Source organism: Orcinus orca, chromosome 9 (assembly GCF_937001465.1).
Source record: "Orcinus orca chromosome 9, mOrcOrc1.1, whole genome shotgun sequence".
Lineage (NCBI taxonomy): Eukaryota > Metazoa > Chordata > Mammalia > Artiodactyla > Delphinidae > Orcinus > Orcinus orca.
The window spans coordinates 84663152-84685436 of record NC_064567.1 but is presented as its reverse complement, the minus strand read 5'-3'; the positions used below and the strand labels follow the sequence as shown (position 1 = coordinate 84685436).

The 22285-nt window shown below is 37.9% G+C and overlaps 1 protein-coding gene across 12 annotated transcripts in view; it reads right to left on the bottom strand.

Moving 5' to 3' along the window:
• MAGI2 (membrane associated guanylate kinase, WW and PDZ domain containing 2) overlaps window positions 1-22285 on the bottom strand; it is a 1374207-nt gene that overhangs the window by 197402 nt on the left and 1154520 nt on the right. For all 12 annotated transcript variants that reach the window (XM_049714931.1, XM_049714925.1, XM_049714927.1 and 9 more), the window contains one exon: window positions 3866-3897. In XM_049714931.1, the coding sequence (XP_049570888.1) occupies window positions 3866-3897 (32 nt within the window). The remainder of the gene's footprint in view (window positions 1-3865; window positions 3898-22285) is intronic.

The following is a 22285-nucleotide window of genomic DNA, read 5'->3' as shown; positions in this document are numbered from 1 at the left end:
CAAACATAAGATACTAAATTCTAAAAAGTAAATAAATTAGAAGTATGGTCTGAATCGCTGTAGTATCCCGCTTGTCATAGGGCTTCAGCAAATGTCTATTTCTTTCTCCCATCTTCCACGGAGGGTTATCTGATTCCTCCATAAGTCTTGCTGGTATATGCACTGTCCACGTGCAGTCATTGCAGCAAACATGGTTCAGGTGAAATATTAGTATTCTAAAAAACATTCTGAAAACTACAAAATAAATAACGCTTTGGGCACTGTTTGGGAAAGTTTCTGCGGCAGATTGACAAATTCTACAATTTCTATAGCAGAGATGGAGAAATTCACTGACTCCAGTTCAGGCTTAGTAAAGCATTCGCAATGTCTTGCTGTGACATGCATAAACCCTCAAGTCACTCTGTCAGGGATTTGTAAGACTGGAGAGCAGGAAATCACAGCGCCCGTGAAATACTGAAAAGGCAGACTTGTAGTCCTTCACACCCCCGCCCCCTAGACACAGAAGACCATGGAGCAAACCCCCTGCCCTGGGATCAGGGGGCACCCTCTGCTTTCTGGGACTGGTGTGCTGATCTGACAACATCTTTTGAAAGGTGCCCTTTGTTGACTTCTCCCTACCTTCTCAGATAGCTTGGTCTTTGCACTTTTGCTTTCTAGCCGGACACCTTGTGTTCACTTGTTCCTCTCAATCTTCCTGAACCACCTAGATTCTGATCCCATCCCCTTACACCACCTAGAGTCTTCCTGGCCTTGACCTCTAGAGAACTGTGTTTCCTGCCGGCGTGTGCCTCTCAAGGCTTCTGATTGAATCTTGTCCAGTCCCAGTGGTGTCCTTACCTAGGCTAATATTTATAAACACCTAACTAGAGTAAGAAACATGAAAACAAAATCATTTTCTTTATATGGCAGGAGCCTTGTATCTCTGTTGGCCTTGACGAATGAGTGAATGTCTAACTGTATGAAAGGATAGTCACTGAAGTATCAGTGGACAGGGTGGACATACAGTCCACAACGGGATATCAAAGAGTAAAACAGAAAAACCTGATCATGGTGTGGTTAATATTAATTTTTTAACTCCACCTTCTGATTCTAGGATGCACACTGCGAACAGAGGGCTTGTGAACAAGGCAAGTTGTCCTCCCCATGAAAACTCTACAAACTGTTTGCTTCCTGTAGAAGCTGGGGTAGTCTAAACACACCTCCTCAGGATTTTAGGGCAGGGCTGGGAGATGAAGGCTTTTGGCTTGATTCAGTACTTGAAGAATGAACTTGGATTCCTTCCAGATGGAGAGACTGAGAACCCACTATAATTACTGTATTACTTGTTAAACAGAAGTGACTATCTTTTCTTTCTTTCTTTTTTTTTTTTTTTTTTTGCGGTATGCGGGCCTCTCACTGCTGTGGCCTCTCCCGTTGCGGAGCACAGCCTCCGGACGCGCAGGCTCAGCGGCCATGGCTCACGGGCCCAGCCGCTCCGCGGCATGTGGGATCCTCCCGGACCGGGGCGCGAACCCACGTCCCCTGCATTGGCAGGCGACTCTCAACCACTGCGCCACCAGGGAAGCCCCAGAAGTGACTATCTTGATGTGGATTAGCTTAAGGTGTGGATCAGTAGGACGGAACAGTGTCAGGAAGTGACACAAGACTGGGAGAAGGAGAGACCTCACTCAAGGTAACATTTCCTTATCCTGACTAAGGATGTCATCAATCCTCTTTCAGAGGAGAGAGTGTATAAATCCAAATACAGCGGGTATGTGTTTATATATATATTTGTTGAAGTGAATAGTTTTGCAAACTACCTTCATTTCATAGGGTGATTAATTTATTAAGGGTTTATGCATGGAGGGTCTGCTTTCTAGGATGACAATAGTTTATATTTTTGAGCATGTAGAGGCTCTGCTTTAAGCACGTTACATGGACTAAGCCACAGACTCTTCAGAGTAACCATATGAGAGGAGTATTATTATCATCCCCATTTTATAGATGAACTCGAAATACTGAAAGCTTAAGTAGCTAGTGGAAGGTACGATAGCTAGTAAGGAGAAGCAGCACAGTTTGACTGTAGGCAGTAAGCCTTCAGAACCTGCACCCTAAACCATTATACCACACTGCCTGTCATCACAGTCCCGAGTCTGAAGCGTTTCTGGTGGATACATGGAGGATGTTAAATTGACAGTCGTCTATCTTCACTTAGCCTAGGACCTGGAACTCCAAGCCTTGGCTTTTGTAGGGATGTATAGGTTCAGGATTAATTGTAAATTAAGTTCATAAAACCTTTTTTTGGAATTATTGAGTACGGATGTAATTACTGTAATGACAGCAAATGCTGTAATTATGCCAAATGGTATCATTTGTGTAAATGTGGTGCCTATAAGGAAATCACTAGATTGCATAATTGTAGCACCAGGATGAGGTTGCAAGATTCCTTGTTAAATTAGATAAAGATGTGTGTAACCACAGAGCACAGATTTAACTCTGATGGTGAAAGGAAGGAATTATTTAGAGTTTGGTCAAAATAAAACAAATTTCATTTTAAATACCTCTTTCAAAATCACATGCATCACTAAGTGGTTTAACTAGGCCCAAGTGAGACCAGTTTTCCCATCTGATATTCTCTGTGGACCAGATGAGCCGAATGCTAAATGAGGACATGCTTGGTTGGAATGTTCTGACAGCTCAGCTGCTCATCACCAGCTCCGGTTTCCTCATCTGTCTTTGAGAGGAACCTGGAGCTCAGGCATATTCCAGGGCTCAATAATATTTTATTTTCACTTGTCTTCAAATAATTTTAAAGCCATGTTATTTAATTAAGCCAATTATTGCACTTGAAAAGTATGCAAAATTATATCGCCATTTCTAAAATGAGAAAATCAAGCAGTTAAATATTCCCTCAGTAAAAGAAAAAAGGGAAGCAATTAACCCAAGAATTCCCTACTCACTGGCCAAACCAGGGGCCACTGCTGTCTGAGCTGCTTACTCTGAGAGGAATGAAAAGTAGGTGGAAGATGTGATCCCCTGAGATTTTTGTTTTGTTTTGTTTTTGTTGTTACTTGAATCACTTTGCTAAGCTCTCTTCCAGTCATGAGTTTTAGCCATTCCAGTTAGGGTCGACTATTGTAACACACTATAGAATGGGATCCCAGAAAACCAGTCCCAGGTCTTGGGACTTGGATAATTACTAGTTTCAATCTAACGGCAAGTAAAGATCATCTCTAGCTGGGAAGGCAACTTGGCTAAACTTGCCTCACAAAAAGATTATTAAAATACCAGCCTTCTGGTACCTTAGCATCAAAATTTCAGGACAATTCATAAAGAAACTAGGCCCAGAGAGATTAGGTGATGGCAGAGTTCACCGGTTTCTGAAGATTCAGAAGCACCACTTTGAGTGATTGTCAGGTTTGGTAGGAAAAAAACATTTTTTTCACACACACACACACACACATATTTAGCTCTGTATACATTAAAAAGTAAATATAAATACACAAATATATATATACAGGTAAATTTCTTGTGGACCAGACTTAACTTGCAGGTCAAGACCTCTGGGCTTATAATTTGTACTGTTTTTAAAAATTCAATGTGATAAAAACGATAGTATTTCTGACAGGGGTAAAACAAAGTTTTCTAAAGTATTTTCAGTACACCATACTGAAGAGCGTTGACGCTCATTTTGTAAAAATATTAAAAAACAGACAGAATTGTCTTTATAGGAAAGTAAGACAAGTTATTCTTACACAGAGGATTTGCTCTTTTGACATCACAAATCTCAGAGGAGGAAGAGATTTTGAGGTCACCCAATTCAAATCTTACTTAATGGAATTGTAATAATAACTAGCAGTAAAGAAGTAGAATAATTTCAACTTACAGGCTTTGGAGTTTTCCATGGAGAAAAGAAACCTGTAATAAAGAAAACAATATTTGAACTTTGAAAATATATCCCACTACCACTTACGGGTGGCATGATATTTAGATAACTGCAAGTTATTTTAAATCGGTTAATAGCAAATAACAACAACAAATTCTGCCTGGCTGCATAGTTTTTTTCAAGGGGGCCCAAATAATTTTATTGGAATTATATTAATGATTCTAGGAATATTTCCCTATTTGGCCTGAAGATTCTGAAGCCCAGTGACAGTGAATAACTGTGCGGCAAACGATCAGTCACTTTACAAGCGCTAAGACTGAGTCATCCTTAGGGATTTGTGTGGCGCAGCCTTAGTGGGAGAGGGAGAGGGAGAGGGAGAAAGAATACAGATAGAAATTTAGATATTTAAAGGTTAATACCTTTGCTTAGTATAAGAAATAATTCTGCTTTATGTACCTGCTTTGTGTGGTTAAAAATCAATCAACAAGCCTTCATTAGTCCTAAATTTAAAAATAATGTATATACATATATTATGAATTAGATTCTATTATAATTGCTTATGGGCCTTTTCTCCCACTGAGATCTTCTCTAGAGCAGATATCTATTTTATTATCCCTCTACCCTAGTGTTAGCCCAATGTTTTTCATGAAAAAGCAGCTCAAAATGTTTGTTAATTGACTGACTAATGTATCATCAAGGCCAGGCTTTTTTCAGCTTATTGAGCTCTTTCAATTATCACAAATGGTGCGACAATGGGACCGACTCTGTTGTGATCCGAACGACCTTTAAGATAATTAAAAGTACAGATTCATTCCTTTTTCCTTTTTTCCCCTTTATTGTTATTATTTTATCATATACTGACCCTAGCAAGCCAAAGCATGATCTAGCATACAAAACAAAATTACTTTCTTTTCACATCACCTTGTCCCTCTTTCAACGATTTCACTCATGTTCATGTTAGGTGGTGTCTGATAAAATGCCTAATAAAAAATGGAATGTTGAAAATATGCCACATAATGTTTACAACCTTTAAAAAACTGGGACTGGTACAAAATGGATTATGTTTTTCAACTATTCCCATTTACAGGAAATATCTGAAGAATCTAGGCACAATTATCTAGAAGTTAAAGCTCAGTTATGGTGTAAATACTAACTGCATCTCAGCGCAACGTTGTGAAGAGCTGATGCTGCATTTTATGAAAAGAGCGAAAGTATGTAAATCCATTATGTTCCTCAGCTTTCCTTGAAACACAGAGCTAAATTTAATGCTTAAGTATAACAACTATCTTACTAAAGGAGATGGGTAGAACTAGCTCACTTTCTCACACACGCTGTATGTATGTTCTTGTATCTCTTTCCAACTATTAAAACAATTCTGTTCAATGTGTGGTTTGATTATAATTTAATTACAAGGATTTAATCACATCCTTTTGCATAACAGCTGAGAGTAAAACTACAGATAAATACATTTCTCTCTTTGACTCACTCTGTAAAATGCCAATGAAAACAATTTGACCACTAATTAGAAAAGTGAAAAGCACTGTGACCTATTGGCCAATTAATAATTATTTTCACTGAAGGATAAAATTTATTTGCTGTTTTATGGAATTGCCGGCACAGTTCTTTTGAGAAAAGATGTCATTTACACATTCTCACAATGTCAAAACATTCAATTATTTCCTCTACTCTCTCTGTGTTCCTCCACTTTCTTCTTCTCGCAGTGCCAGAACGGATTTTGAATATGTGCTGCCTTACATCTGTTAGGTGCTGGGAGTTTCTTAGACTTACAGATGTATTGAAAATGGTTCCTTTTTATGGAGCTCTCATCTCCACATGGGGCATTATCTTAAAAGATGATTATTCCTCCTATAGAAAATGTATAATCATCAGACCTCTCAGTAGTGATGGTGTCAGAACTAAAATGGCATAAAAGGGACATTAGTCAAGACCAGACAAGAAGAGAGGACCGTTTAATTTGACCACCTATCATCACAGGCACTTTGGCTTCCCCTTCTTTTGAGGCTGTTTGATTCACTCTGACCTCAGACCACTGGCACGCCCCAGGACTTCTTCACTGCGCCCATTATGGCACTTTCCGAAATACGTCTAATGATGAGCTGTGCCTAGGAGGCTTTGGTCTCTGAAGCAACAGTTGCCCTTTCTGAGTCATTGTCCAAAAGAAGCTGCTTGCCTCAGAGTAAGTAATTTTAGGTAGTAGAAACAGTATCAGAATAGATTTCCTTAAAAATAAATAACTTATGTGACAGAGCTTCTCTGGCAAATTATCAATCATGCTATAAACATTGAAATGAAGATGAATAGAAAACATCTATTTTGGGTATACCGAATTTGGCTCAGTTAATTGGTAAGGTCAAGTTTTCTATCTGATTAATCTCCAGTTTTCTGGTCAACTTCATTGGAAGAGCTACATAAACACTATAATAGTGTGGGTCAAATTATTATATATTATAAATGTATGGTAACCTTTTGTAGGGTTTACCCCTCTAAGAAATCTAGTCTATTCCAATTAACATAAAAAAAAAACACCTAAAACAAAATAAAAACATTTAAATCCTTATTTCTGTAATTTTTCTTTTTCTGAAATCATTCTGGTTTGACCCAGATCACAGAAGACAGGCTTGGTGTGTTGAGACTATACTTTTAGGTGTCTCACCACCTACGTTCACAGGGGCATAAGAATAGGGATATAGATAACTTTTTCTTAAGCCTTTCAGAGCTGATAGTCCTTTTTACAAAGTCAAGTTCATAAATAAGAGCTTTTTCTTTAAAATGCTAATAAAGCTTCCTTTATATTTTAGTTTATTTCTGGCCTTTATTTCACCTACTTCTACAGAAAGTGGAATATTACATTTCTCTTATGGAATTAAAATTTCTTTATAATGACTTGACCTCTGTTTTCCATACTGCTCATTTATTGAAGTGTGCTTGTGTGTGTGTGTGTGTGTGTGTGTGTGTGTGTACAAATGCAAACATTTATTTAACTCTAACTCTGAGACAACAAAAGTGAAAGACCTCAAGATACAGTTTTAAGCTAACTGAAACATGAGTAGGGACATTTTTAAAAGGGAAGAGAAAAAAATGGGAAAAGTTAGATGCAGCCAATAAGGAAATTTTGATGCATTTAATATGAAGCACAAAACTGAATTAGATCTCTAAAATCTGTCTTCTTTAGAACAAGAAATAAAACTAAAATATATTTTTAATTCCTCATGTAAAAGCACAAGGAGATGGACAGAGAAACAGAAACAGTGCAAATAGCTTAGAGAAGAAATTCTGGTGCCTGAAAATGCAAGAGCAGAGAAGACAACACCAACTTCATACTGAAGTTTAAATTAAATTCTATATGTCAACTAAATACAATTTTTAATAAATTACAGGAATATGGTTACCAGATAAAATATAATATGCTCAGTTAAATTTGAATTTCAGATAAGCAATGAATAATTTTGTAGTATGACTGCATGCGACATACATTGCATAGGACATACTTATATTAACAATTATTTGTTTATCTGCAATTCAATTTAACTGGGAAGTCTGTATTTTTATTTTTGCTAAATCTGAACACCCTGTATAGGGAACACTTTATATATGACCTGGGTAACGAGTTAAAAATAAAAACACAATAGTAATGTCTGCTGTAGGTAATATCCATTCAGTTAAGTACAAACCAAAAAAAATTTAGAATTTCCTATTCTTGCACCCCCTCCAATGTTTTCTTGCTAGGAATCTTGCTTTGGGAGAAACCTGAGAACATTCTACGCATATCATGGGATTGTGTTGGTCACCTGTTCATTAGTAACAATGTTTGACTGAGATCTCACCTCACGTGATGCAAACTCTGTGGGGATAATGTCGGTGTCACAAAGGACCGTTTCAAATTGTGTGATGACTGGCTAGCAACACTGCCTTGTCCCAAGGGGAAAGTTCCACAAAAGTGGCTTTTTTCAGAACCTACTTCTCCTGACACATGATACCCAAAATGAAAGAACATCAATATAGTCACCGCAGCTCTGAAGGGAGAGTCATTTGTGAGTTACATTTGCATTTGTGAGTTGTTTGGTAAGAGTCTTTTTTTTGTTTGTTTTTTAAAATCATTATTCACAGGGCCCATCACAAGGTGACAAACTTTCTTAAAACCACCCCACTTCGAATAAGCGATCAAAATACAATAAAGAACAACTTAACAGAGAATCCCAACATGATATCTTCAATTTGGAATAACGTCAGGGCAACTTTTTGGGATTTCTAGTAATTTCCCCAAACAGGACTAAATCTTTCAATATGCCTCTGTATTGTGTTCGATATACTGAATGAACTACCATTTGCAGAATGTGAAATGGTTTCTTCTTCAACTGAAGTACTTGCTACAACATATGACTCTGACTTTGAAAACTATCATTAGTTTCACGTATTTTATAGAAAATTCTACAGTTACTACACATGACAGAGATGCAGAGGAAACACTTTCTATTTCTCTCTTTCTTTAAGCAACAAAAAAAGAGTAGGAACCTGTTTCAGTGAAGATGTTCATGACCTGGGTTATTAAAAGCTTTGTTCTATTTTGTTTGAAAAACAAGACACAACAATGTGAATGTACTTAACACTACTGAACTGTTCACTTAAATATGGTTAATATGGCAAATTTTATGTTATGTATGTTTTATCACAATTTAAAAAATAAAAAAGCAATAAAAAAAGGAGGAAAAAGAAACGGAGAACAAAAGTATACACATATCACATGAATGTGAGGGAAAATAAAGAGAGAAAGTAAGAAAGAAAATTTTTTTTTCACAGTCCCTGTGGCATCCTGCTGGAGGACAGGAAACTCACTTGGACACTCGCACAGACCCTTTCACCTCTTAAGTTATTCTTTCTTATAAAGGATTGTAAGCAATAAAGGGGATTCATGTTCCTACTACATCCTGAAAATATTTCAGGGACAGTGAGAAACTCTTCCAATAGAGGAACTCTTTTTTTTAAAGTTTCCCAAAGAGGGGAAAAGCCCCCGGGTTTTAAAAATCTCCAGTTAAGGCTAAATTAAGGGAGAAAAATACCACTAATAAAGTTGATCTTTAATTTAAAGATCCTCCCATTTCCCCACAGCCTGGCAACTTTTCCATCAGAAATTCAGCCTTTGGTAAATGTAAGCCAGGAGGGTAATGAGCTAATTTCCATTAAAACTAGTTCAGTGTTATTCACTTTTTTCCCGGTTTTTGACTGATCACGTATTTCTTATTAAAATTCATCAAATGAGTTAAACCCTACAGTTCCTTTAGATAATTTGTTTAAGCTATTTCGAATCAGTAAAAGGGCAATTTTTCTTAATGAAACTGACCTAGGCTAAGAAACGGCCTTCCCATTAAAGATACTGCTGGTGGTACCCTAACCTCACATCACCATGTTTCAGCCAAGCAAAATATTCAATTTGCAAAGAAAATTTCAAATTAGTGGCCATCTTTGGCCTACAGAATCTCTTTTTATGTGCAGAGCTGAGGCTTTCTCTGCAATGTTTTAAAGATGGTCCTTTCTGCATCTTTTGAATAAAAGTGTTTTTCTTATAAACACTATAAAGCTGTTTTCAAATGGCCGTTTCCCCCCAAGGCTTTGTTCTTTATGGAGAGAGCGATCCGACCATTTCAAGTAATCCCAATGAGTGTTTAGAAAGGATAAGCCTGCACATGCTGTCTTCTGATAAACTCAGTTACATAAATGATATGTTCAAAATAAAGCAGCCCAGGTAGATACCCTTGAATGGGAATAAAGGAACAGACTGGAAGAGGAAGAACTGTGTCAGGGAGGTTAAAACTCAGAGTGAGGTGAGGCTTGCTGAACATATTAGCAACTACAAAGGGCTTTTTCTTCACGTTCTGAACAAGACCAAGGGCACTGAAGAGAGAAACCACTCTGTGCCTATGGTGCGCTATAAACAGTTGGCAAAGGAAATGCGGAAGGATGTCAGTCCTGCAAATAGAAAAGCCCAATTCTGAGAGTAATTTTTTTTTTACAATAACAAAAGCATAGCATTGTTTTTTTTTTTGAGAAACCAATCTAGAAACATCTTTAAGTAATTTGAGATTAAACATCTTAAATCTAATCATTAAATTACATCAATATTAAATAAATATTTATTGAGTCGTGTGTGTCTCACAAGCACCACAGATTCAACAGAGCAAAATGGAAGCTTTGGCCTTCCCTCCCACATCTCTTCTTGTGTGTTCCCTATTTTGGAAAATTTCACTTGCCTTTCCAAGTTTTAAAAACAGGAACCTGAAAGTCATTCTTAACCTCTCTCTCTCTGCCTCGCTTCCTTATCACCAAATTCTGTCTACTCTACCTCCAAAATCTATTGCAAATCCACTTCTCTCCATCTCCACAGACACCATCATAATCCACACTCACCATCATCTCTTACTTCAACCGAAGCAAGAGCAAATTTGCGGATGCCACAGAATCTGATCACGCTTAAAATCCTTCAATGGATTCCCACACATTTGTGATAAAGCACAAAACCTCCAAGGCTTTATATAACTTTGTCCCTACTTACTCCCCAGACACCTCATGGGTTATTGCCCTTCACTCACTGAACTTCCTTGAATAAACCAGGCTTTTCTAACCACAGGGCCTTTGCACAAGCTCCTCTGTTTACCTACTCTTTTTTTTTAATTCAATCGTTTTATTTTTTTTAACATCTTTATTGGAGTATAATTGCTTTACATGTTGTGTTAGTTTCTGCTGTATAACTACCTACCTCCCCTTTTTAACCCTTCACCAAACTATCTCTGACTCCTTCTTTATGTGTCAGCTTAAACACTACCTCCTCAGGGAAGATGTCCCTGACCTTTCATTTTAAATTGAAGTTCTCCACTATAATTTTTCATTACATCCTCTATTTTTACTTTATATGGCACTCATCACTATTTATTTATAAATATATTTATGAAATCATATTTATGTAATTGTATTTGTGAGATTAGTTTAATGCCCATCTCCCCAACTAAAGTATTAATTCCATTAGGGGAGAAATCGTATCTATTTTGTTCACAATGTATTCCCAGTATGTAGCACAATGCCTGACACACAGTAGATACTTCAATAGACATATGTGATGAATTAATAATAGAAGTGAAGAGTGAGGAGGGCAGCATGAAACAGAGTCACAAGATACTAAGGAGACTGATGAGGCATGGTGATTTGCTGGGGGTGGAGGAGTGGTATAAAGGAGAAGATGAAATCCATGAAGACTTCTAACTTGGGAAACGATATGGATGATGGTGTCATTAGCTAAGGTATGAAATATAGGAAAGAGGTTTCTTTGAATGGAGTCTAGAAAGTTGGGTAATGGGCAAAATGAGTTTGGGTTTGCTTGGTTTGGGAGTTTGGGAGTTTGGGAGTTTGGGTTTGTATGTAGCTGAAATACATTTCGAAGTTTGAACCAAAGTTCATTTGGGTTCAGGTGAAGACATGTAGTAGTTTGCTCTCTTTTCCGGTGCTCAGTAGGAGTGTCGTGATTAGAGATATGTCAGGTAAAACTTAAAACGATATACCAAATTTGCGTAGCATGGGAAGAGAACTCCTCAGGGTATGCAGAATGAATGAATGTCTGGGAGCCAAGTAAACAGAAGGTTTCAAGAAGTAGTCAACAGAAATACTCATAAAACAAGGCTTTAAGTGGTTTGTGAAACATGAGTGTCACAGGTGGCCTCAGTGGAAGCAGCTGATTGTTAGGACAGAGACAGAAATCAGATTTCAGGGGGTCTGAATGAATGGAAGGTGAGGAAGTGAAACTGAGAAGTGGCTATGAGGTAATAAGGTTGCCCATGAAGGGAAGATTTCTTTCAGGAGAAGCATACATTCAGATGAGAAGGTACCTGAACAGAGTCTGAAGATTCAGGAGAAAAGGGGATAATTGGTGGAATTATTTCATGATGAGATGAGAGATGGGATCTAGAGTGCAAAGGGGAGCAATTAACCTTAATTAAGAGAGAAACAGCATCCAAGTCCTTATCAAGAGGCTGGAGCAGGTCTATGCGGGAAACCTTCAGGGTCTACACCATGCGGCAGGGATGGGACTGAGTAGAAGAATTTACTCATAGTGGGTGAAAGTGGCAAAATCAGTGGGGGTTTGTAGGGGCTCAGGGTATGCAGGGAAACTGGAGGAGAGAACAAAAATAACCTATGTCAAAATGTTTGGTTCAGAGGGATGAGACAAAGATGCAAACAGAAAAATAACTTCTGAGACAGTATTAGTAGAAAGGTCGTGCACACAGGATACGAGGTAAAACTGACTTGAGCTCTAGTCCCAGCTCCACCTGCCACTGGTTACATCACCTCACACATACTTGGGAGGGCGTGTACACCAGGACTAACTCCCAGGCTCTGAGTGAGACTCTGGATTTACTCTGAGGCTCATGCCTGGGTGGCCATTCCCTGATCTAAGGCTCAGATTCCTTATCTGTAACAAAGTAAAGACAATAATATGGATCATTGCAGGGGGAACTAAATAAAAATGCACTTTACATTTTAACAATTTAAAATGGCACACTGGAGAGGGCAGACAGCAGAAGCAAGAAGAACTACAATCCTGCAGACTGTGGAACAAAAACCACATACACAGAAAGCCAGACAGGATGAAAAGGCAGAGAGCGATGACCAGATGAAGGAACAAGATAAAACCCCAGAAAAACATCTTAATGAAGGGAGATAGGCAACCTTCCAGAAAAAGAATTCAGAATAATGATAGTGAAGATGATCCAGGACCTTGGAAAAAGAATGGAGGCAAAGATCTAGAAGATGCAAGAAATGTTTAACAAACATCTAGAAGAATTAAAGAACAAACAAACAGAGATGAACAATACAATACGTGAAATGAAAACTACACTAGAAGGAATCAATAGCAGAATAAGTGAGGCAGAAGGACGGATAAGTGACCTGGAGACAGAATGGTGGAATTCACTGCAGAAGAACAGAATAAAGAAAAAAGAATGAAAAGAAATGAAGACCACCTAAGAGACCTCTGGGACAACATTAAACGCAATAACATTTGCATTATAGGGGTCCCAGAAGGAGAAGAGAGAGAGAAAAGACCTGAGAAAATAGTTGAAGAGATTATAGTCAAAAACTTTCCTAACATGGGAAAGGAAATAGCCACCCAAGTCCAGGAAGCATAGGGAGTCCCAGGCAGGATAAACCCAAGGAGAAACACGTCAAGACACATAGTAATCAAACTGACAAAAATTCAAGACAAAGAAAAATTACTGAAAGCAACAAGGGAAAAACGACAAATAACATACAAGGGAACTCCCATAAGGTTAACAGCTGATTTGTGAGCAGAAACTCTACAAGCCACAAGGGAGTTGCATGACATATTTAAAGTGATGAAACGGAAGAAACTACAACAAAGATTACTGTACCCAGCAAGGAACTCATTCAGAATCAACAGAAAAATCAAAAGCTTTACAGACAAGCATAAGCTAAGAGAATTCAGCACCACCAAACCACTTCTACAATAAATCCTAAAGGAACTTCTCTAAGTGGTAAACACAAGAGAAGAAAAGGACCTACAAAAACAAATCCATACCAATTAAGAAAATGGTCATAGGAACATAAATATCGATAATTACCTTAAACGTGAATGGATTAAATGCTCCAGCCAAAAGACACAGGCTCGCTGAATGGATATAAAAACAAGACTCGTATATATGCAGTCTACAAGAGACCCACTTCAGACACGTAAAGACTGAAAGTGAGGGGATGGAAAAAGATGTTCCATGAAAATGGAAATCAAAAGAAAGCTGGAGGAGCAATACTCATATCAGATACAATAGACTTTAAAATAAAGAATGTTACAAGAGACAAGGACACTACAAAATGATCAAGGGATCAATCCAAGAAGAAGACATAACAATTATAAATATATATGCACACAGCATAGGAGCACCTTAAAACATAACGCAACTGCTAACAGCTATAAAAGAGGAAATCGACAGTAACACTATAATAGTGGGGGACATTAATATCTCACTTACACCAATGGAGAGATCATCCAAACAGAAAAGTAATAAGGAAACACAAGATTTAAATGACACAATAGACCAGATAGATTTAATTGATATTTACAGGGCATTCCATCCAAAAACAGCAGATTACACTTTCTTCCCAAGTGTGCAGAGAACATTCTCCAGGATAGATCATATCTTGGGTCACAAATCAAGGCTTGGTAAATTTAAGAAAATTGAAATCGTATCAAGTATCTTTTCCAACCACAACGCTATGAGACTAGATTTCAATTAGAGGAAAAAATCTGTAAAAAAATACAAACACATGGAGGCTAAACAATACGTTACTAAATAACCAAGAGATCACTGAAGAAATCAAAGTGGAAATCAAATAATACTTAGAGACAAACTACAATGAAAACATGACAATCCAAAACCTATGGGATGCAGCAAAAGCAGTGCTAAGTGGGAAGTTTATAGCAATACAAGCCTACCTCAAGAAACAAGAAAAATCTCAAATAACAATCTAAACTTACACCTAAAGGAACTAGAGAAAGAAGAACAAACAAAACCCAAAGGTGATAGAAGGAAAGAAATCGTAATGATCAGAGCAGAAACAAATGAAATAGAAACAAAGAAAACAACATCAAATATCAATAAAATTGGGCTTCCCTGGTGGCGCAGTGGTTGAAAGTCCACCTGCCGATGCAGGGGACGCGGGTTTGTGCCCCCGTCCGGGAGGATCCCACATGCCGTGGAGCGGCTGGGCCCGTGAGCCATGGCTGCTGGGCCTGCGCCTCCGGAGCCTGTGCTCTGCAGTGGGAGAGGCCACAGCAGTGAGAGGCCTGCGTACCGAAAAAAAAAAAAAAAAAAAAAACAATAAAACTAAAAGCTGTTCTTTGAGAAGATAAACAAAATTGATAAACCATTAGCCAGACTCATCAAGAAAAAGAGGGAGAGGACTCAAATCAATAAAATTAGAAATGAAAAAGGAGAAGTTACAACAGACACTGCAGAAATACAAAGCATCCTACAAGACTACTACAAGCAACTCTATGCCAAAAAAATGGACAACCTGGAAAAAATGGACAAATTCTTAGAAACGTATAACCTTCCAAGACTGAACCAGGAAGAAATAGAAAATATGAACAGACCAATCACAAGTAATGAAATTGAAACTGTGATTAAAAATCTTCCAACAAACAAAAGTCCAGGACCAGATGGCTTCACAGGTGAATTCTATCAAACATTTAGAGAAGAGCTAACACCCATCCTTCTCAAACTCTTCCAAAAACTGCAGAGGGAGGAACACTCCCTAACTCATTCTATGATGCTACCATCACCCTGATACCAAAACCAGACAAAGATACTACAAAAAAAGAAAATTACAGACCAATATCAATGATGAATATAGATGCAACAATCCTCAACAAAATACTAGCAAACAGAATCCAGCAACACATTAAAAGGATCATACACCATGATCAAGTGGGATTCATCCCAGGAATGCAAGGATTCTTCAATATACACAAATCAATCAATGTGATACACCATATTAACAAATTGAAAGAGAAAAACCATATGATCATCTCAATAGATGCAGAAAAAGCTTCTGACAAAATTCAACACTCATTTATGATAAAAGCTCACCAGAAATTTGGCATAGAGGGAGCCTACCTCAAAATAATAAAGGCCATATATGACAAACCCACAGAAAACATCATTCTCAATGGTGAAAAACTGAAAGCATTTCCACTAAGATCAGGAACAAGACAAGGATGTCCACTCTCGCCACTATTATTCAGCATAGTTTTGGAAGTCCTAGCCATGGCAATCAGAGAAGAAAAAGACATAAAAGGAATACAAATTGGAAAAGAAGAAGTAAAACTGTCACTGTTTGCAGATGACATGATACTATACATAGAGAATCCTAAAGATGCCACCAGAAAACTGCTAGAGCTAATCAATGAATTTGGTAAAGTTGCAGGATACAAAATTGATGCACAGAAATCTCTTGCATTCGTATACACTAATGATGAAAAATCTGAAGGAGAAACTAAGGAAACATTCCCATTTACCACTGCAAGAAAAAGAATATAATACCTAGGAATAAACCTACCTAGGGAGACAAAAAAACCTGTATGCAGAAAACTATAAGACACTGATGAAAGAAACTGAAGATGATACAAACAGATGGAGAGATATACCATGTTCTTGGATTGGAAGAATCAATATTCTAAAAATGACTGTACTACCCAAAGCAATCTACAGATTCAATGCAATCCCTATCAAATTACCAATGACATTTTTTTTACAGAACTAGAACAAAAAAAATCTTAAAATTTGTATGGAGACAAAAAAGATCCTGAATAGCCAAAGCAGTCTTGAGGGAAAAAACAGGGCTGGAGGAATCAGACTCCCTGACTTCAGACTATACTACAAAGCTACAGTAATCAAGACAGTATGGTACTGGCACAAAAACAGAAATATAGATCAATGGAACAGGATAGAAAGCCCAGAGATAAACCCATGCACCTATAGTCAGCTAATCTATGACAAAGGAGGCAAGGATACACAATGGAGAAAAGACAGTCTCTTAAATAAGTAGTACTGGGAAAACTGGACAGCTACATATAAAAGAATGAAATTAGAACACTCCCTAACACCATACACAAAAATAAACTCAAAATGGATTCGAGACCTAAATGTAAGACTGGACATTCTAAAACTCTTTGAGGAAAACATAGAAAGAACACTCTTTGAAATAAATCACAGCAAGATCTTTTTTGATCCACCTCCTAGAGTAATGGAAGTAAAATCAAAAATAAACAAATGGGACCAAATGAAACTTAAAAGCTTTTGCACAGCAAAGGAAACCATAAACAAGACAAAAAGACAACACTCAGAATGGCAGAAAATATTCGGTAATGAATCAATGGACAAAGGATTAATCTCCAAAATATATAAATAGCTCACGCAGCTCAATATTAAAAAAAAACAAACAACCCAAACAAAGAACCCAATCAAAACATGGGCAGAAGACCTAAATAGGCACCTCTTCAAAAAGACATACAGATGGCCAAGAAGCACATGAAAAGCTGCTCAACATCACCAATTATTAGGGAAACGAAAATCAAAACTACAAGGAGGTATCACCTCACACTAGTTAGAATGGGCATCATCAGAAAATCTACAAACAACAAATGCTGTGGAGAAAAGGGAACGCTCTTGCACTGTTGGTGGGAATGTAAATTGATACAGCCACTACGGAGAACAGTATGGAGGTTCCATAAACAACTAAAAATAGAATTACCATATGACCCAGCAATCCCACTACTGGGCATATACCCAGAGAAAACCATAATTCAAAAAGACACATGCACCCCCATGTTCACTGCAGCACTACATACGAATAGCCAGGACATGGAAGCAACCTAAATGCCCCTTGACAGTTGAATGGATAAAGAAGATGTGGTACATATATACAATGGAATATTACTCAGCCATAAAAAGGAATGAAATTGGGTCATTTGTAGAGACGTGGATGGATCTAGAGACTGTCATACAGAGTGAAGTAAGTCAGAAAGAGAAAAACAAATATCATATATTAATGCATATATGTGGAACCTAGAAAAATGGTACAGACACACCAGTTTGCAGGGCAGAAATAGAGACACAGATGTAGAGAACAGATGTAGAGAACAAACATATGGACACCAAGGGTGGGAAGTGGCTGGGGGGGTGGTCGTGGTGTGATGAACTGGGAGATTGGGATTGACATGTATACACTAATATGCATAAAATGGATAACTAATAAGAACCTGCTGTATAAAAAAATAAAATTTAAAATAAATAAATAAATAAAATGGTACAATCTTCCATTTAATGGCTTTGATGCATTTTGAATTCTTTTTCTACAAAATAGAAGTCTGCCTTTTCAGAAAGGTATTCAACAATTTATTGTCACAACAGATGCATTTATTTTCTTCTCTTAGTTGTTGTAGGTTTTTTAAAATTTATATTTATTTTTTCCGTTTCAGGCTTCGTTTTAAGGTCGTCTAAGATGTCCTTTAAGTTCTTTTAAGCTCCCTTTTGCTATATGAAGTACAGCTTGTTTTGATTTGCTTTGCTTTGCTAAACAAAGCAAATAATTATTTTCATCCCATTAGGATCTTCCATTAAGTTCCTTCTATCCTGGTTAGAGGAGTAAGGTAGCCCACTTTAATCTCACTCAACAGTCTCTTTGATCCACTAACAACTGTACTCCCAGTTTACAAGGATTATATCATAATTTTTTAAATGAATTGTTTCTAACTTTGCATTTTCCTGTAACTATTTATACAATAATTACTCAGATTAACCAACTAACCTGGTTTTAATGCTCACCATTTCCTTTTGCCAGCGTTCCGTAAGATATTCTGTGAGAACTGTTCCACATGTAGATGTATTTTTGATGTATTTGTGGGAGGTTAGTTACATGTCCTTCTCTTCCACCATATTGATTCCTCCTCCCATAATTCCTTTTATACTATTATTTCCCCATTTTGCAGTTTTGAACCTTGGTTCTCTGTTAGTATATGTACTCAAATTTTTCAGAAACAGCATATGTTTGATATTGTAGGTAGAATAGTGGCCTCCTAAAGAGGTCTCTAATCTGCAAAAACAGTACATGTATTACCTCACATGGATAGAGGGATTTTGCAGATGTGTTTGATGTTAAGGATCTTGAGATAAGGATAGCATTTGAGATCATCCAGGTGGGCCCAATTCAACCACATAAATTCTTAAAAGTGGAGAACGTTTCCTGGCTGCAGATAGAGATGGCAACTTGCCATTGCTGGCTTTGAAAATGGAGGAAAAAGGCCACAAGTTGTGGCTAGTTCCAGAAACTGGAAAAGGCAAAGAAATGGATTCGCCTCTAGAGGCTCCGGAAAAGAATGCTGCTGTGCTGATGTGTTGATTTTAGCCAGTGAGACCCATGTTGGGTTTCTGATCCACAGTGCTGGAAGACAGTAAGTCTGTGTCGTTTTAAGCCATGAAAGTTGTAATAATTTATTATAGCAGCAATAGAAAACCTAAATACATGGTATCTTTTCTAAGCACTTGCATATGAATTCTAGTTTCATTAATAAATTCTTAGGTCACAACTTCTTTCTTTCAAAGATTGTGGGATTTTTCTATTGTCCTCTGACATTTTGTAATGTTGAGGACAAGCCTGGATCCACTCAATTTTTGTTGCTTTGCAAGAACCTTTTTCTTCCCTGAATAATTGTGAACTATTTTCTTTATCCTTTTAAATGCCTTATAAATTTCTATAATGTGCCCGAGTGTGAATTTGTTTTAATGAAGTATTTCCTGGAATATAGTGACTACACATGCTTCAGGCTTTCTCTGAAGTCTTTCTACTCAAGAAGGGGTGTGAAGACCTGCAGTATCAGCTTCGCTTGGGAACCTGATAGGAATCCAGAACCTCAGACTCCAGACCAACTGAATCAAATCTGTAATTTAATGAGACCCCCCCCATTGATTCACATGTACATTTGAGAAGTACCGCTCAAAGAATATTCCATTATTTGTAGATTTGATCTTGATTTTTCCTTTTTTTAAGTTTCTCTTTAATTTCTTTTTCTCTTATTTGTCCAACAATATTTATCAAAAGTATGCTATGCCTCTCTCTCTCTTCCAAGGGGCTATAATCGAAACTTCTGGTTCACACTTCACTTCCTTTCCTCCTCCCATGGTTATTCGGACCTGCCCTCCTCTGCACCTTGCTTGGCCTCATGTTTGAGACTCTATATCAAGAACATTAATACTGGTAGAAGAGTGTTGTGCATGTGATTGCTGTTGAGATGGAATAAAGCTGGAGACCTGCTGCTCTGTAACTGTGAAACTCTTCAAGTGGGTCTCTACACCATTAATTTCTTGCAGTATCAGTTCTACCTGTTACTGATTCTAATGAACATCTTAATTTTCTGAGGTAACTTCAAGCCCCCAGATGTGTTTATTATGGCCTTTTTACTTTGTCAAGCATCACTTTGCTTGGTTTTTGCATTTCAGCCTGCTCTGCCCATTTCTGTTTTTTCGAATGTTACATCTTCTAACATCTGAGGTTTCCAAGCATGTTTTCTCAGTTTCTTCTGTTGCCTGCAGTAAATCTACTTCAGTGTCATGATCCTCCTCCTGATCTTCAAGGCTAATTACAATTATCCCCTTCTTACATGCTTAGCTTTCTGTTGTATGTTCCATGCTGGGCTTTACATTTTTGTTTTTGTAAAGGGAAAATTTTTCCAGATTCAGGCTCATGGCCTCCACTGCTGCTCACTCAATTGTGTGAAATAATGTCCATTTTGGATTTCATACAACAGTGAACACATGTGCACAGCTTGTAGCCAGACTTCCACTGGCAAGCTTTGCTGGACCGTGGGGAGCCTTCTCTCTGACACAAGTTCCTAATTTTGTTTGCTTGGTTTGATGAGAAACATTTGTGTTGTAAAACGTTTCGAGATGGTCTCTACATACTACCCCGAAGGCTTCGTATAGTGCTGCATCCGTCTTTGGTGCTTAACGTAATTGCACCACTGCTCCAAGAGGCAAGTGTTCATCACCCTTGCCTCTCTACTCTGCTATGCTGTGCTCTGGGATTTGAGACTTCAGAACTGGTTGAAAGACAGTAGTTGGGAAATGAGTGACTATTTATCAGGGAAGAGGTTTAAGCACAACTAAGCAGTACCTGAGCAGTCTTATAAATGCTAGAATCTGTGAATCCCTGACATTTTCTTTTCTATGTATCTGTGGCACTTTACTGAGTAATTTGGAGAAAGCATACAGAAGATTCTTTGGCCTGATGTCATCTTACATAGAACTTCTTATAAAGAACAATTTTATTTCTATTTGTCTATATGTTGTATAGATAAATATAACATATATTATCAATTTATGTTATTTATTTATATATTGCTATTTATAAACTAAGGTCTGAAATACAGGCAGAACTGATGTTTATATCCTATTTCAACTAACTTAACCAGCTAAGGCTTGATCTTCATTTAGGGTTCTGGTATCCCTGATTAGCATCACTTAAGCACTGCAGGTGGACAGTACAAGTAGGATTGCCCTTGGAAAGTATTTTTCAATCAATCACAAAACAGATAAAAATTTTGTTTGCTTTGTGGTGGGAATTCATAGTGCAGTTGAGTTTGTTTCTTTCTCTCCCCCTCCCACGCCATTCTTATCCCCCAGGTTCTCCTGTGGGACTTTGCATAGAGGGACTTCATTGACTGCAGTTTGTGAATCAATGTTTTACATAACGTGAAGGCAAAAGATGCCATTTTAGTTCGGGTTTTTCCAAAAGCAGACCCTGGCATGAGGACTCGGGAGACCGTAGGAAGCAGAAATGAAGAATGAGGAAAGTGAATCAGGGAAGTGCAATACTAAGGAGCGGATAATCACTGTGAGCACCTGGGACTGCCCATGTGGATCTTCTGAGAAGCCTCGGGGAGCACACATCAGAACTTTCCTCCTGTGGAATGGCGAGGTCAGGGCCTTCATGTTCTGATTCTCCTCTCCCACTGGGGAAAGGGATTGCTCCTCACTGAGTATTGCTTTCCCAGTGTTAACTTTCCCACTTTTGTGGGTTGTCCCTGCTTAAGGCTGAGGAAGCACCTGTAGTGCCACAGAAATTTCTGCGGCAGAGAATAAGAGATGCCGGTGCTTGAGGCAGGACTGTCAGTTGACTGGAAACATCCACACCTGCCTGTGAGCTCAGGTGAGCTAAGACAAGGAACAGCAGATCTTGTTGATGAAAACCGGAGAACCTTATCTGTGGTGGCAGGAAAACCTAAATAAATATGCCCTTAGACTAATTATTTTTGGGGGAACAGAGGATTTACATAGCGTTAACATGGGGATGACAAATGAGTTCCAACTCTCATGCCAGCTCTGATCAACTGGCTGCCTACAGAGTTGGGCTGAGGAGGATTCTCAACAGCCTCAGTAGGAAATCAAACCTTTATCAATTAGCATCCCAGACATGGAAATGGGAGGATGGAGGGGTGGCATGTGAGCCTGTGGGCCATGTATTTGCCACCCTGCTTTACAGTGGAGACTATTTTTATTAATATCAGCGCTGAACGAGATTTCCTAAATGAAGTACAATTCTTTCACAGATTTGCCCTTTCAAAATGCACAGCATGTGGACTGCCTTTGGTTAATGGGAGAATTCTCCAATTAACATTATGAATAAGACTGGGATAAACTTCAAAGGCACAGCAGTTATAGGCATTAGCTTTGTCATTCTGTTACATATTTCAAGTAAACATGCTAATTTTTCTCACTGATACATAAAAAATGAAATAGTCATAGTATTAACTGTAAAATACAAAAGGGATCAAAGGCAAACAGT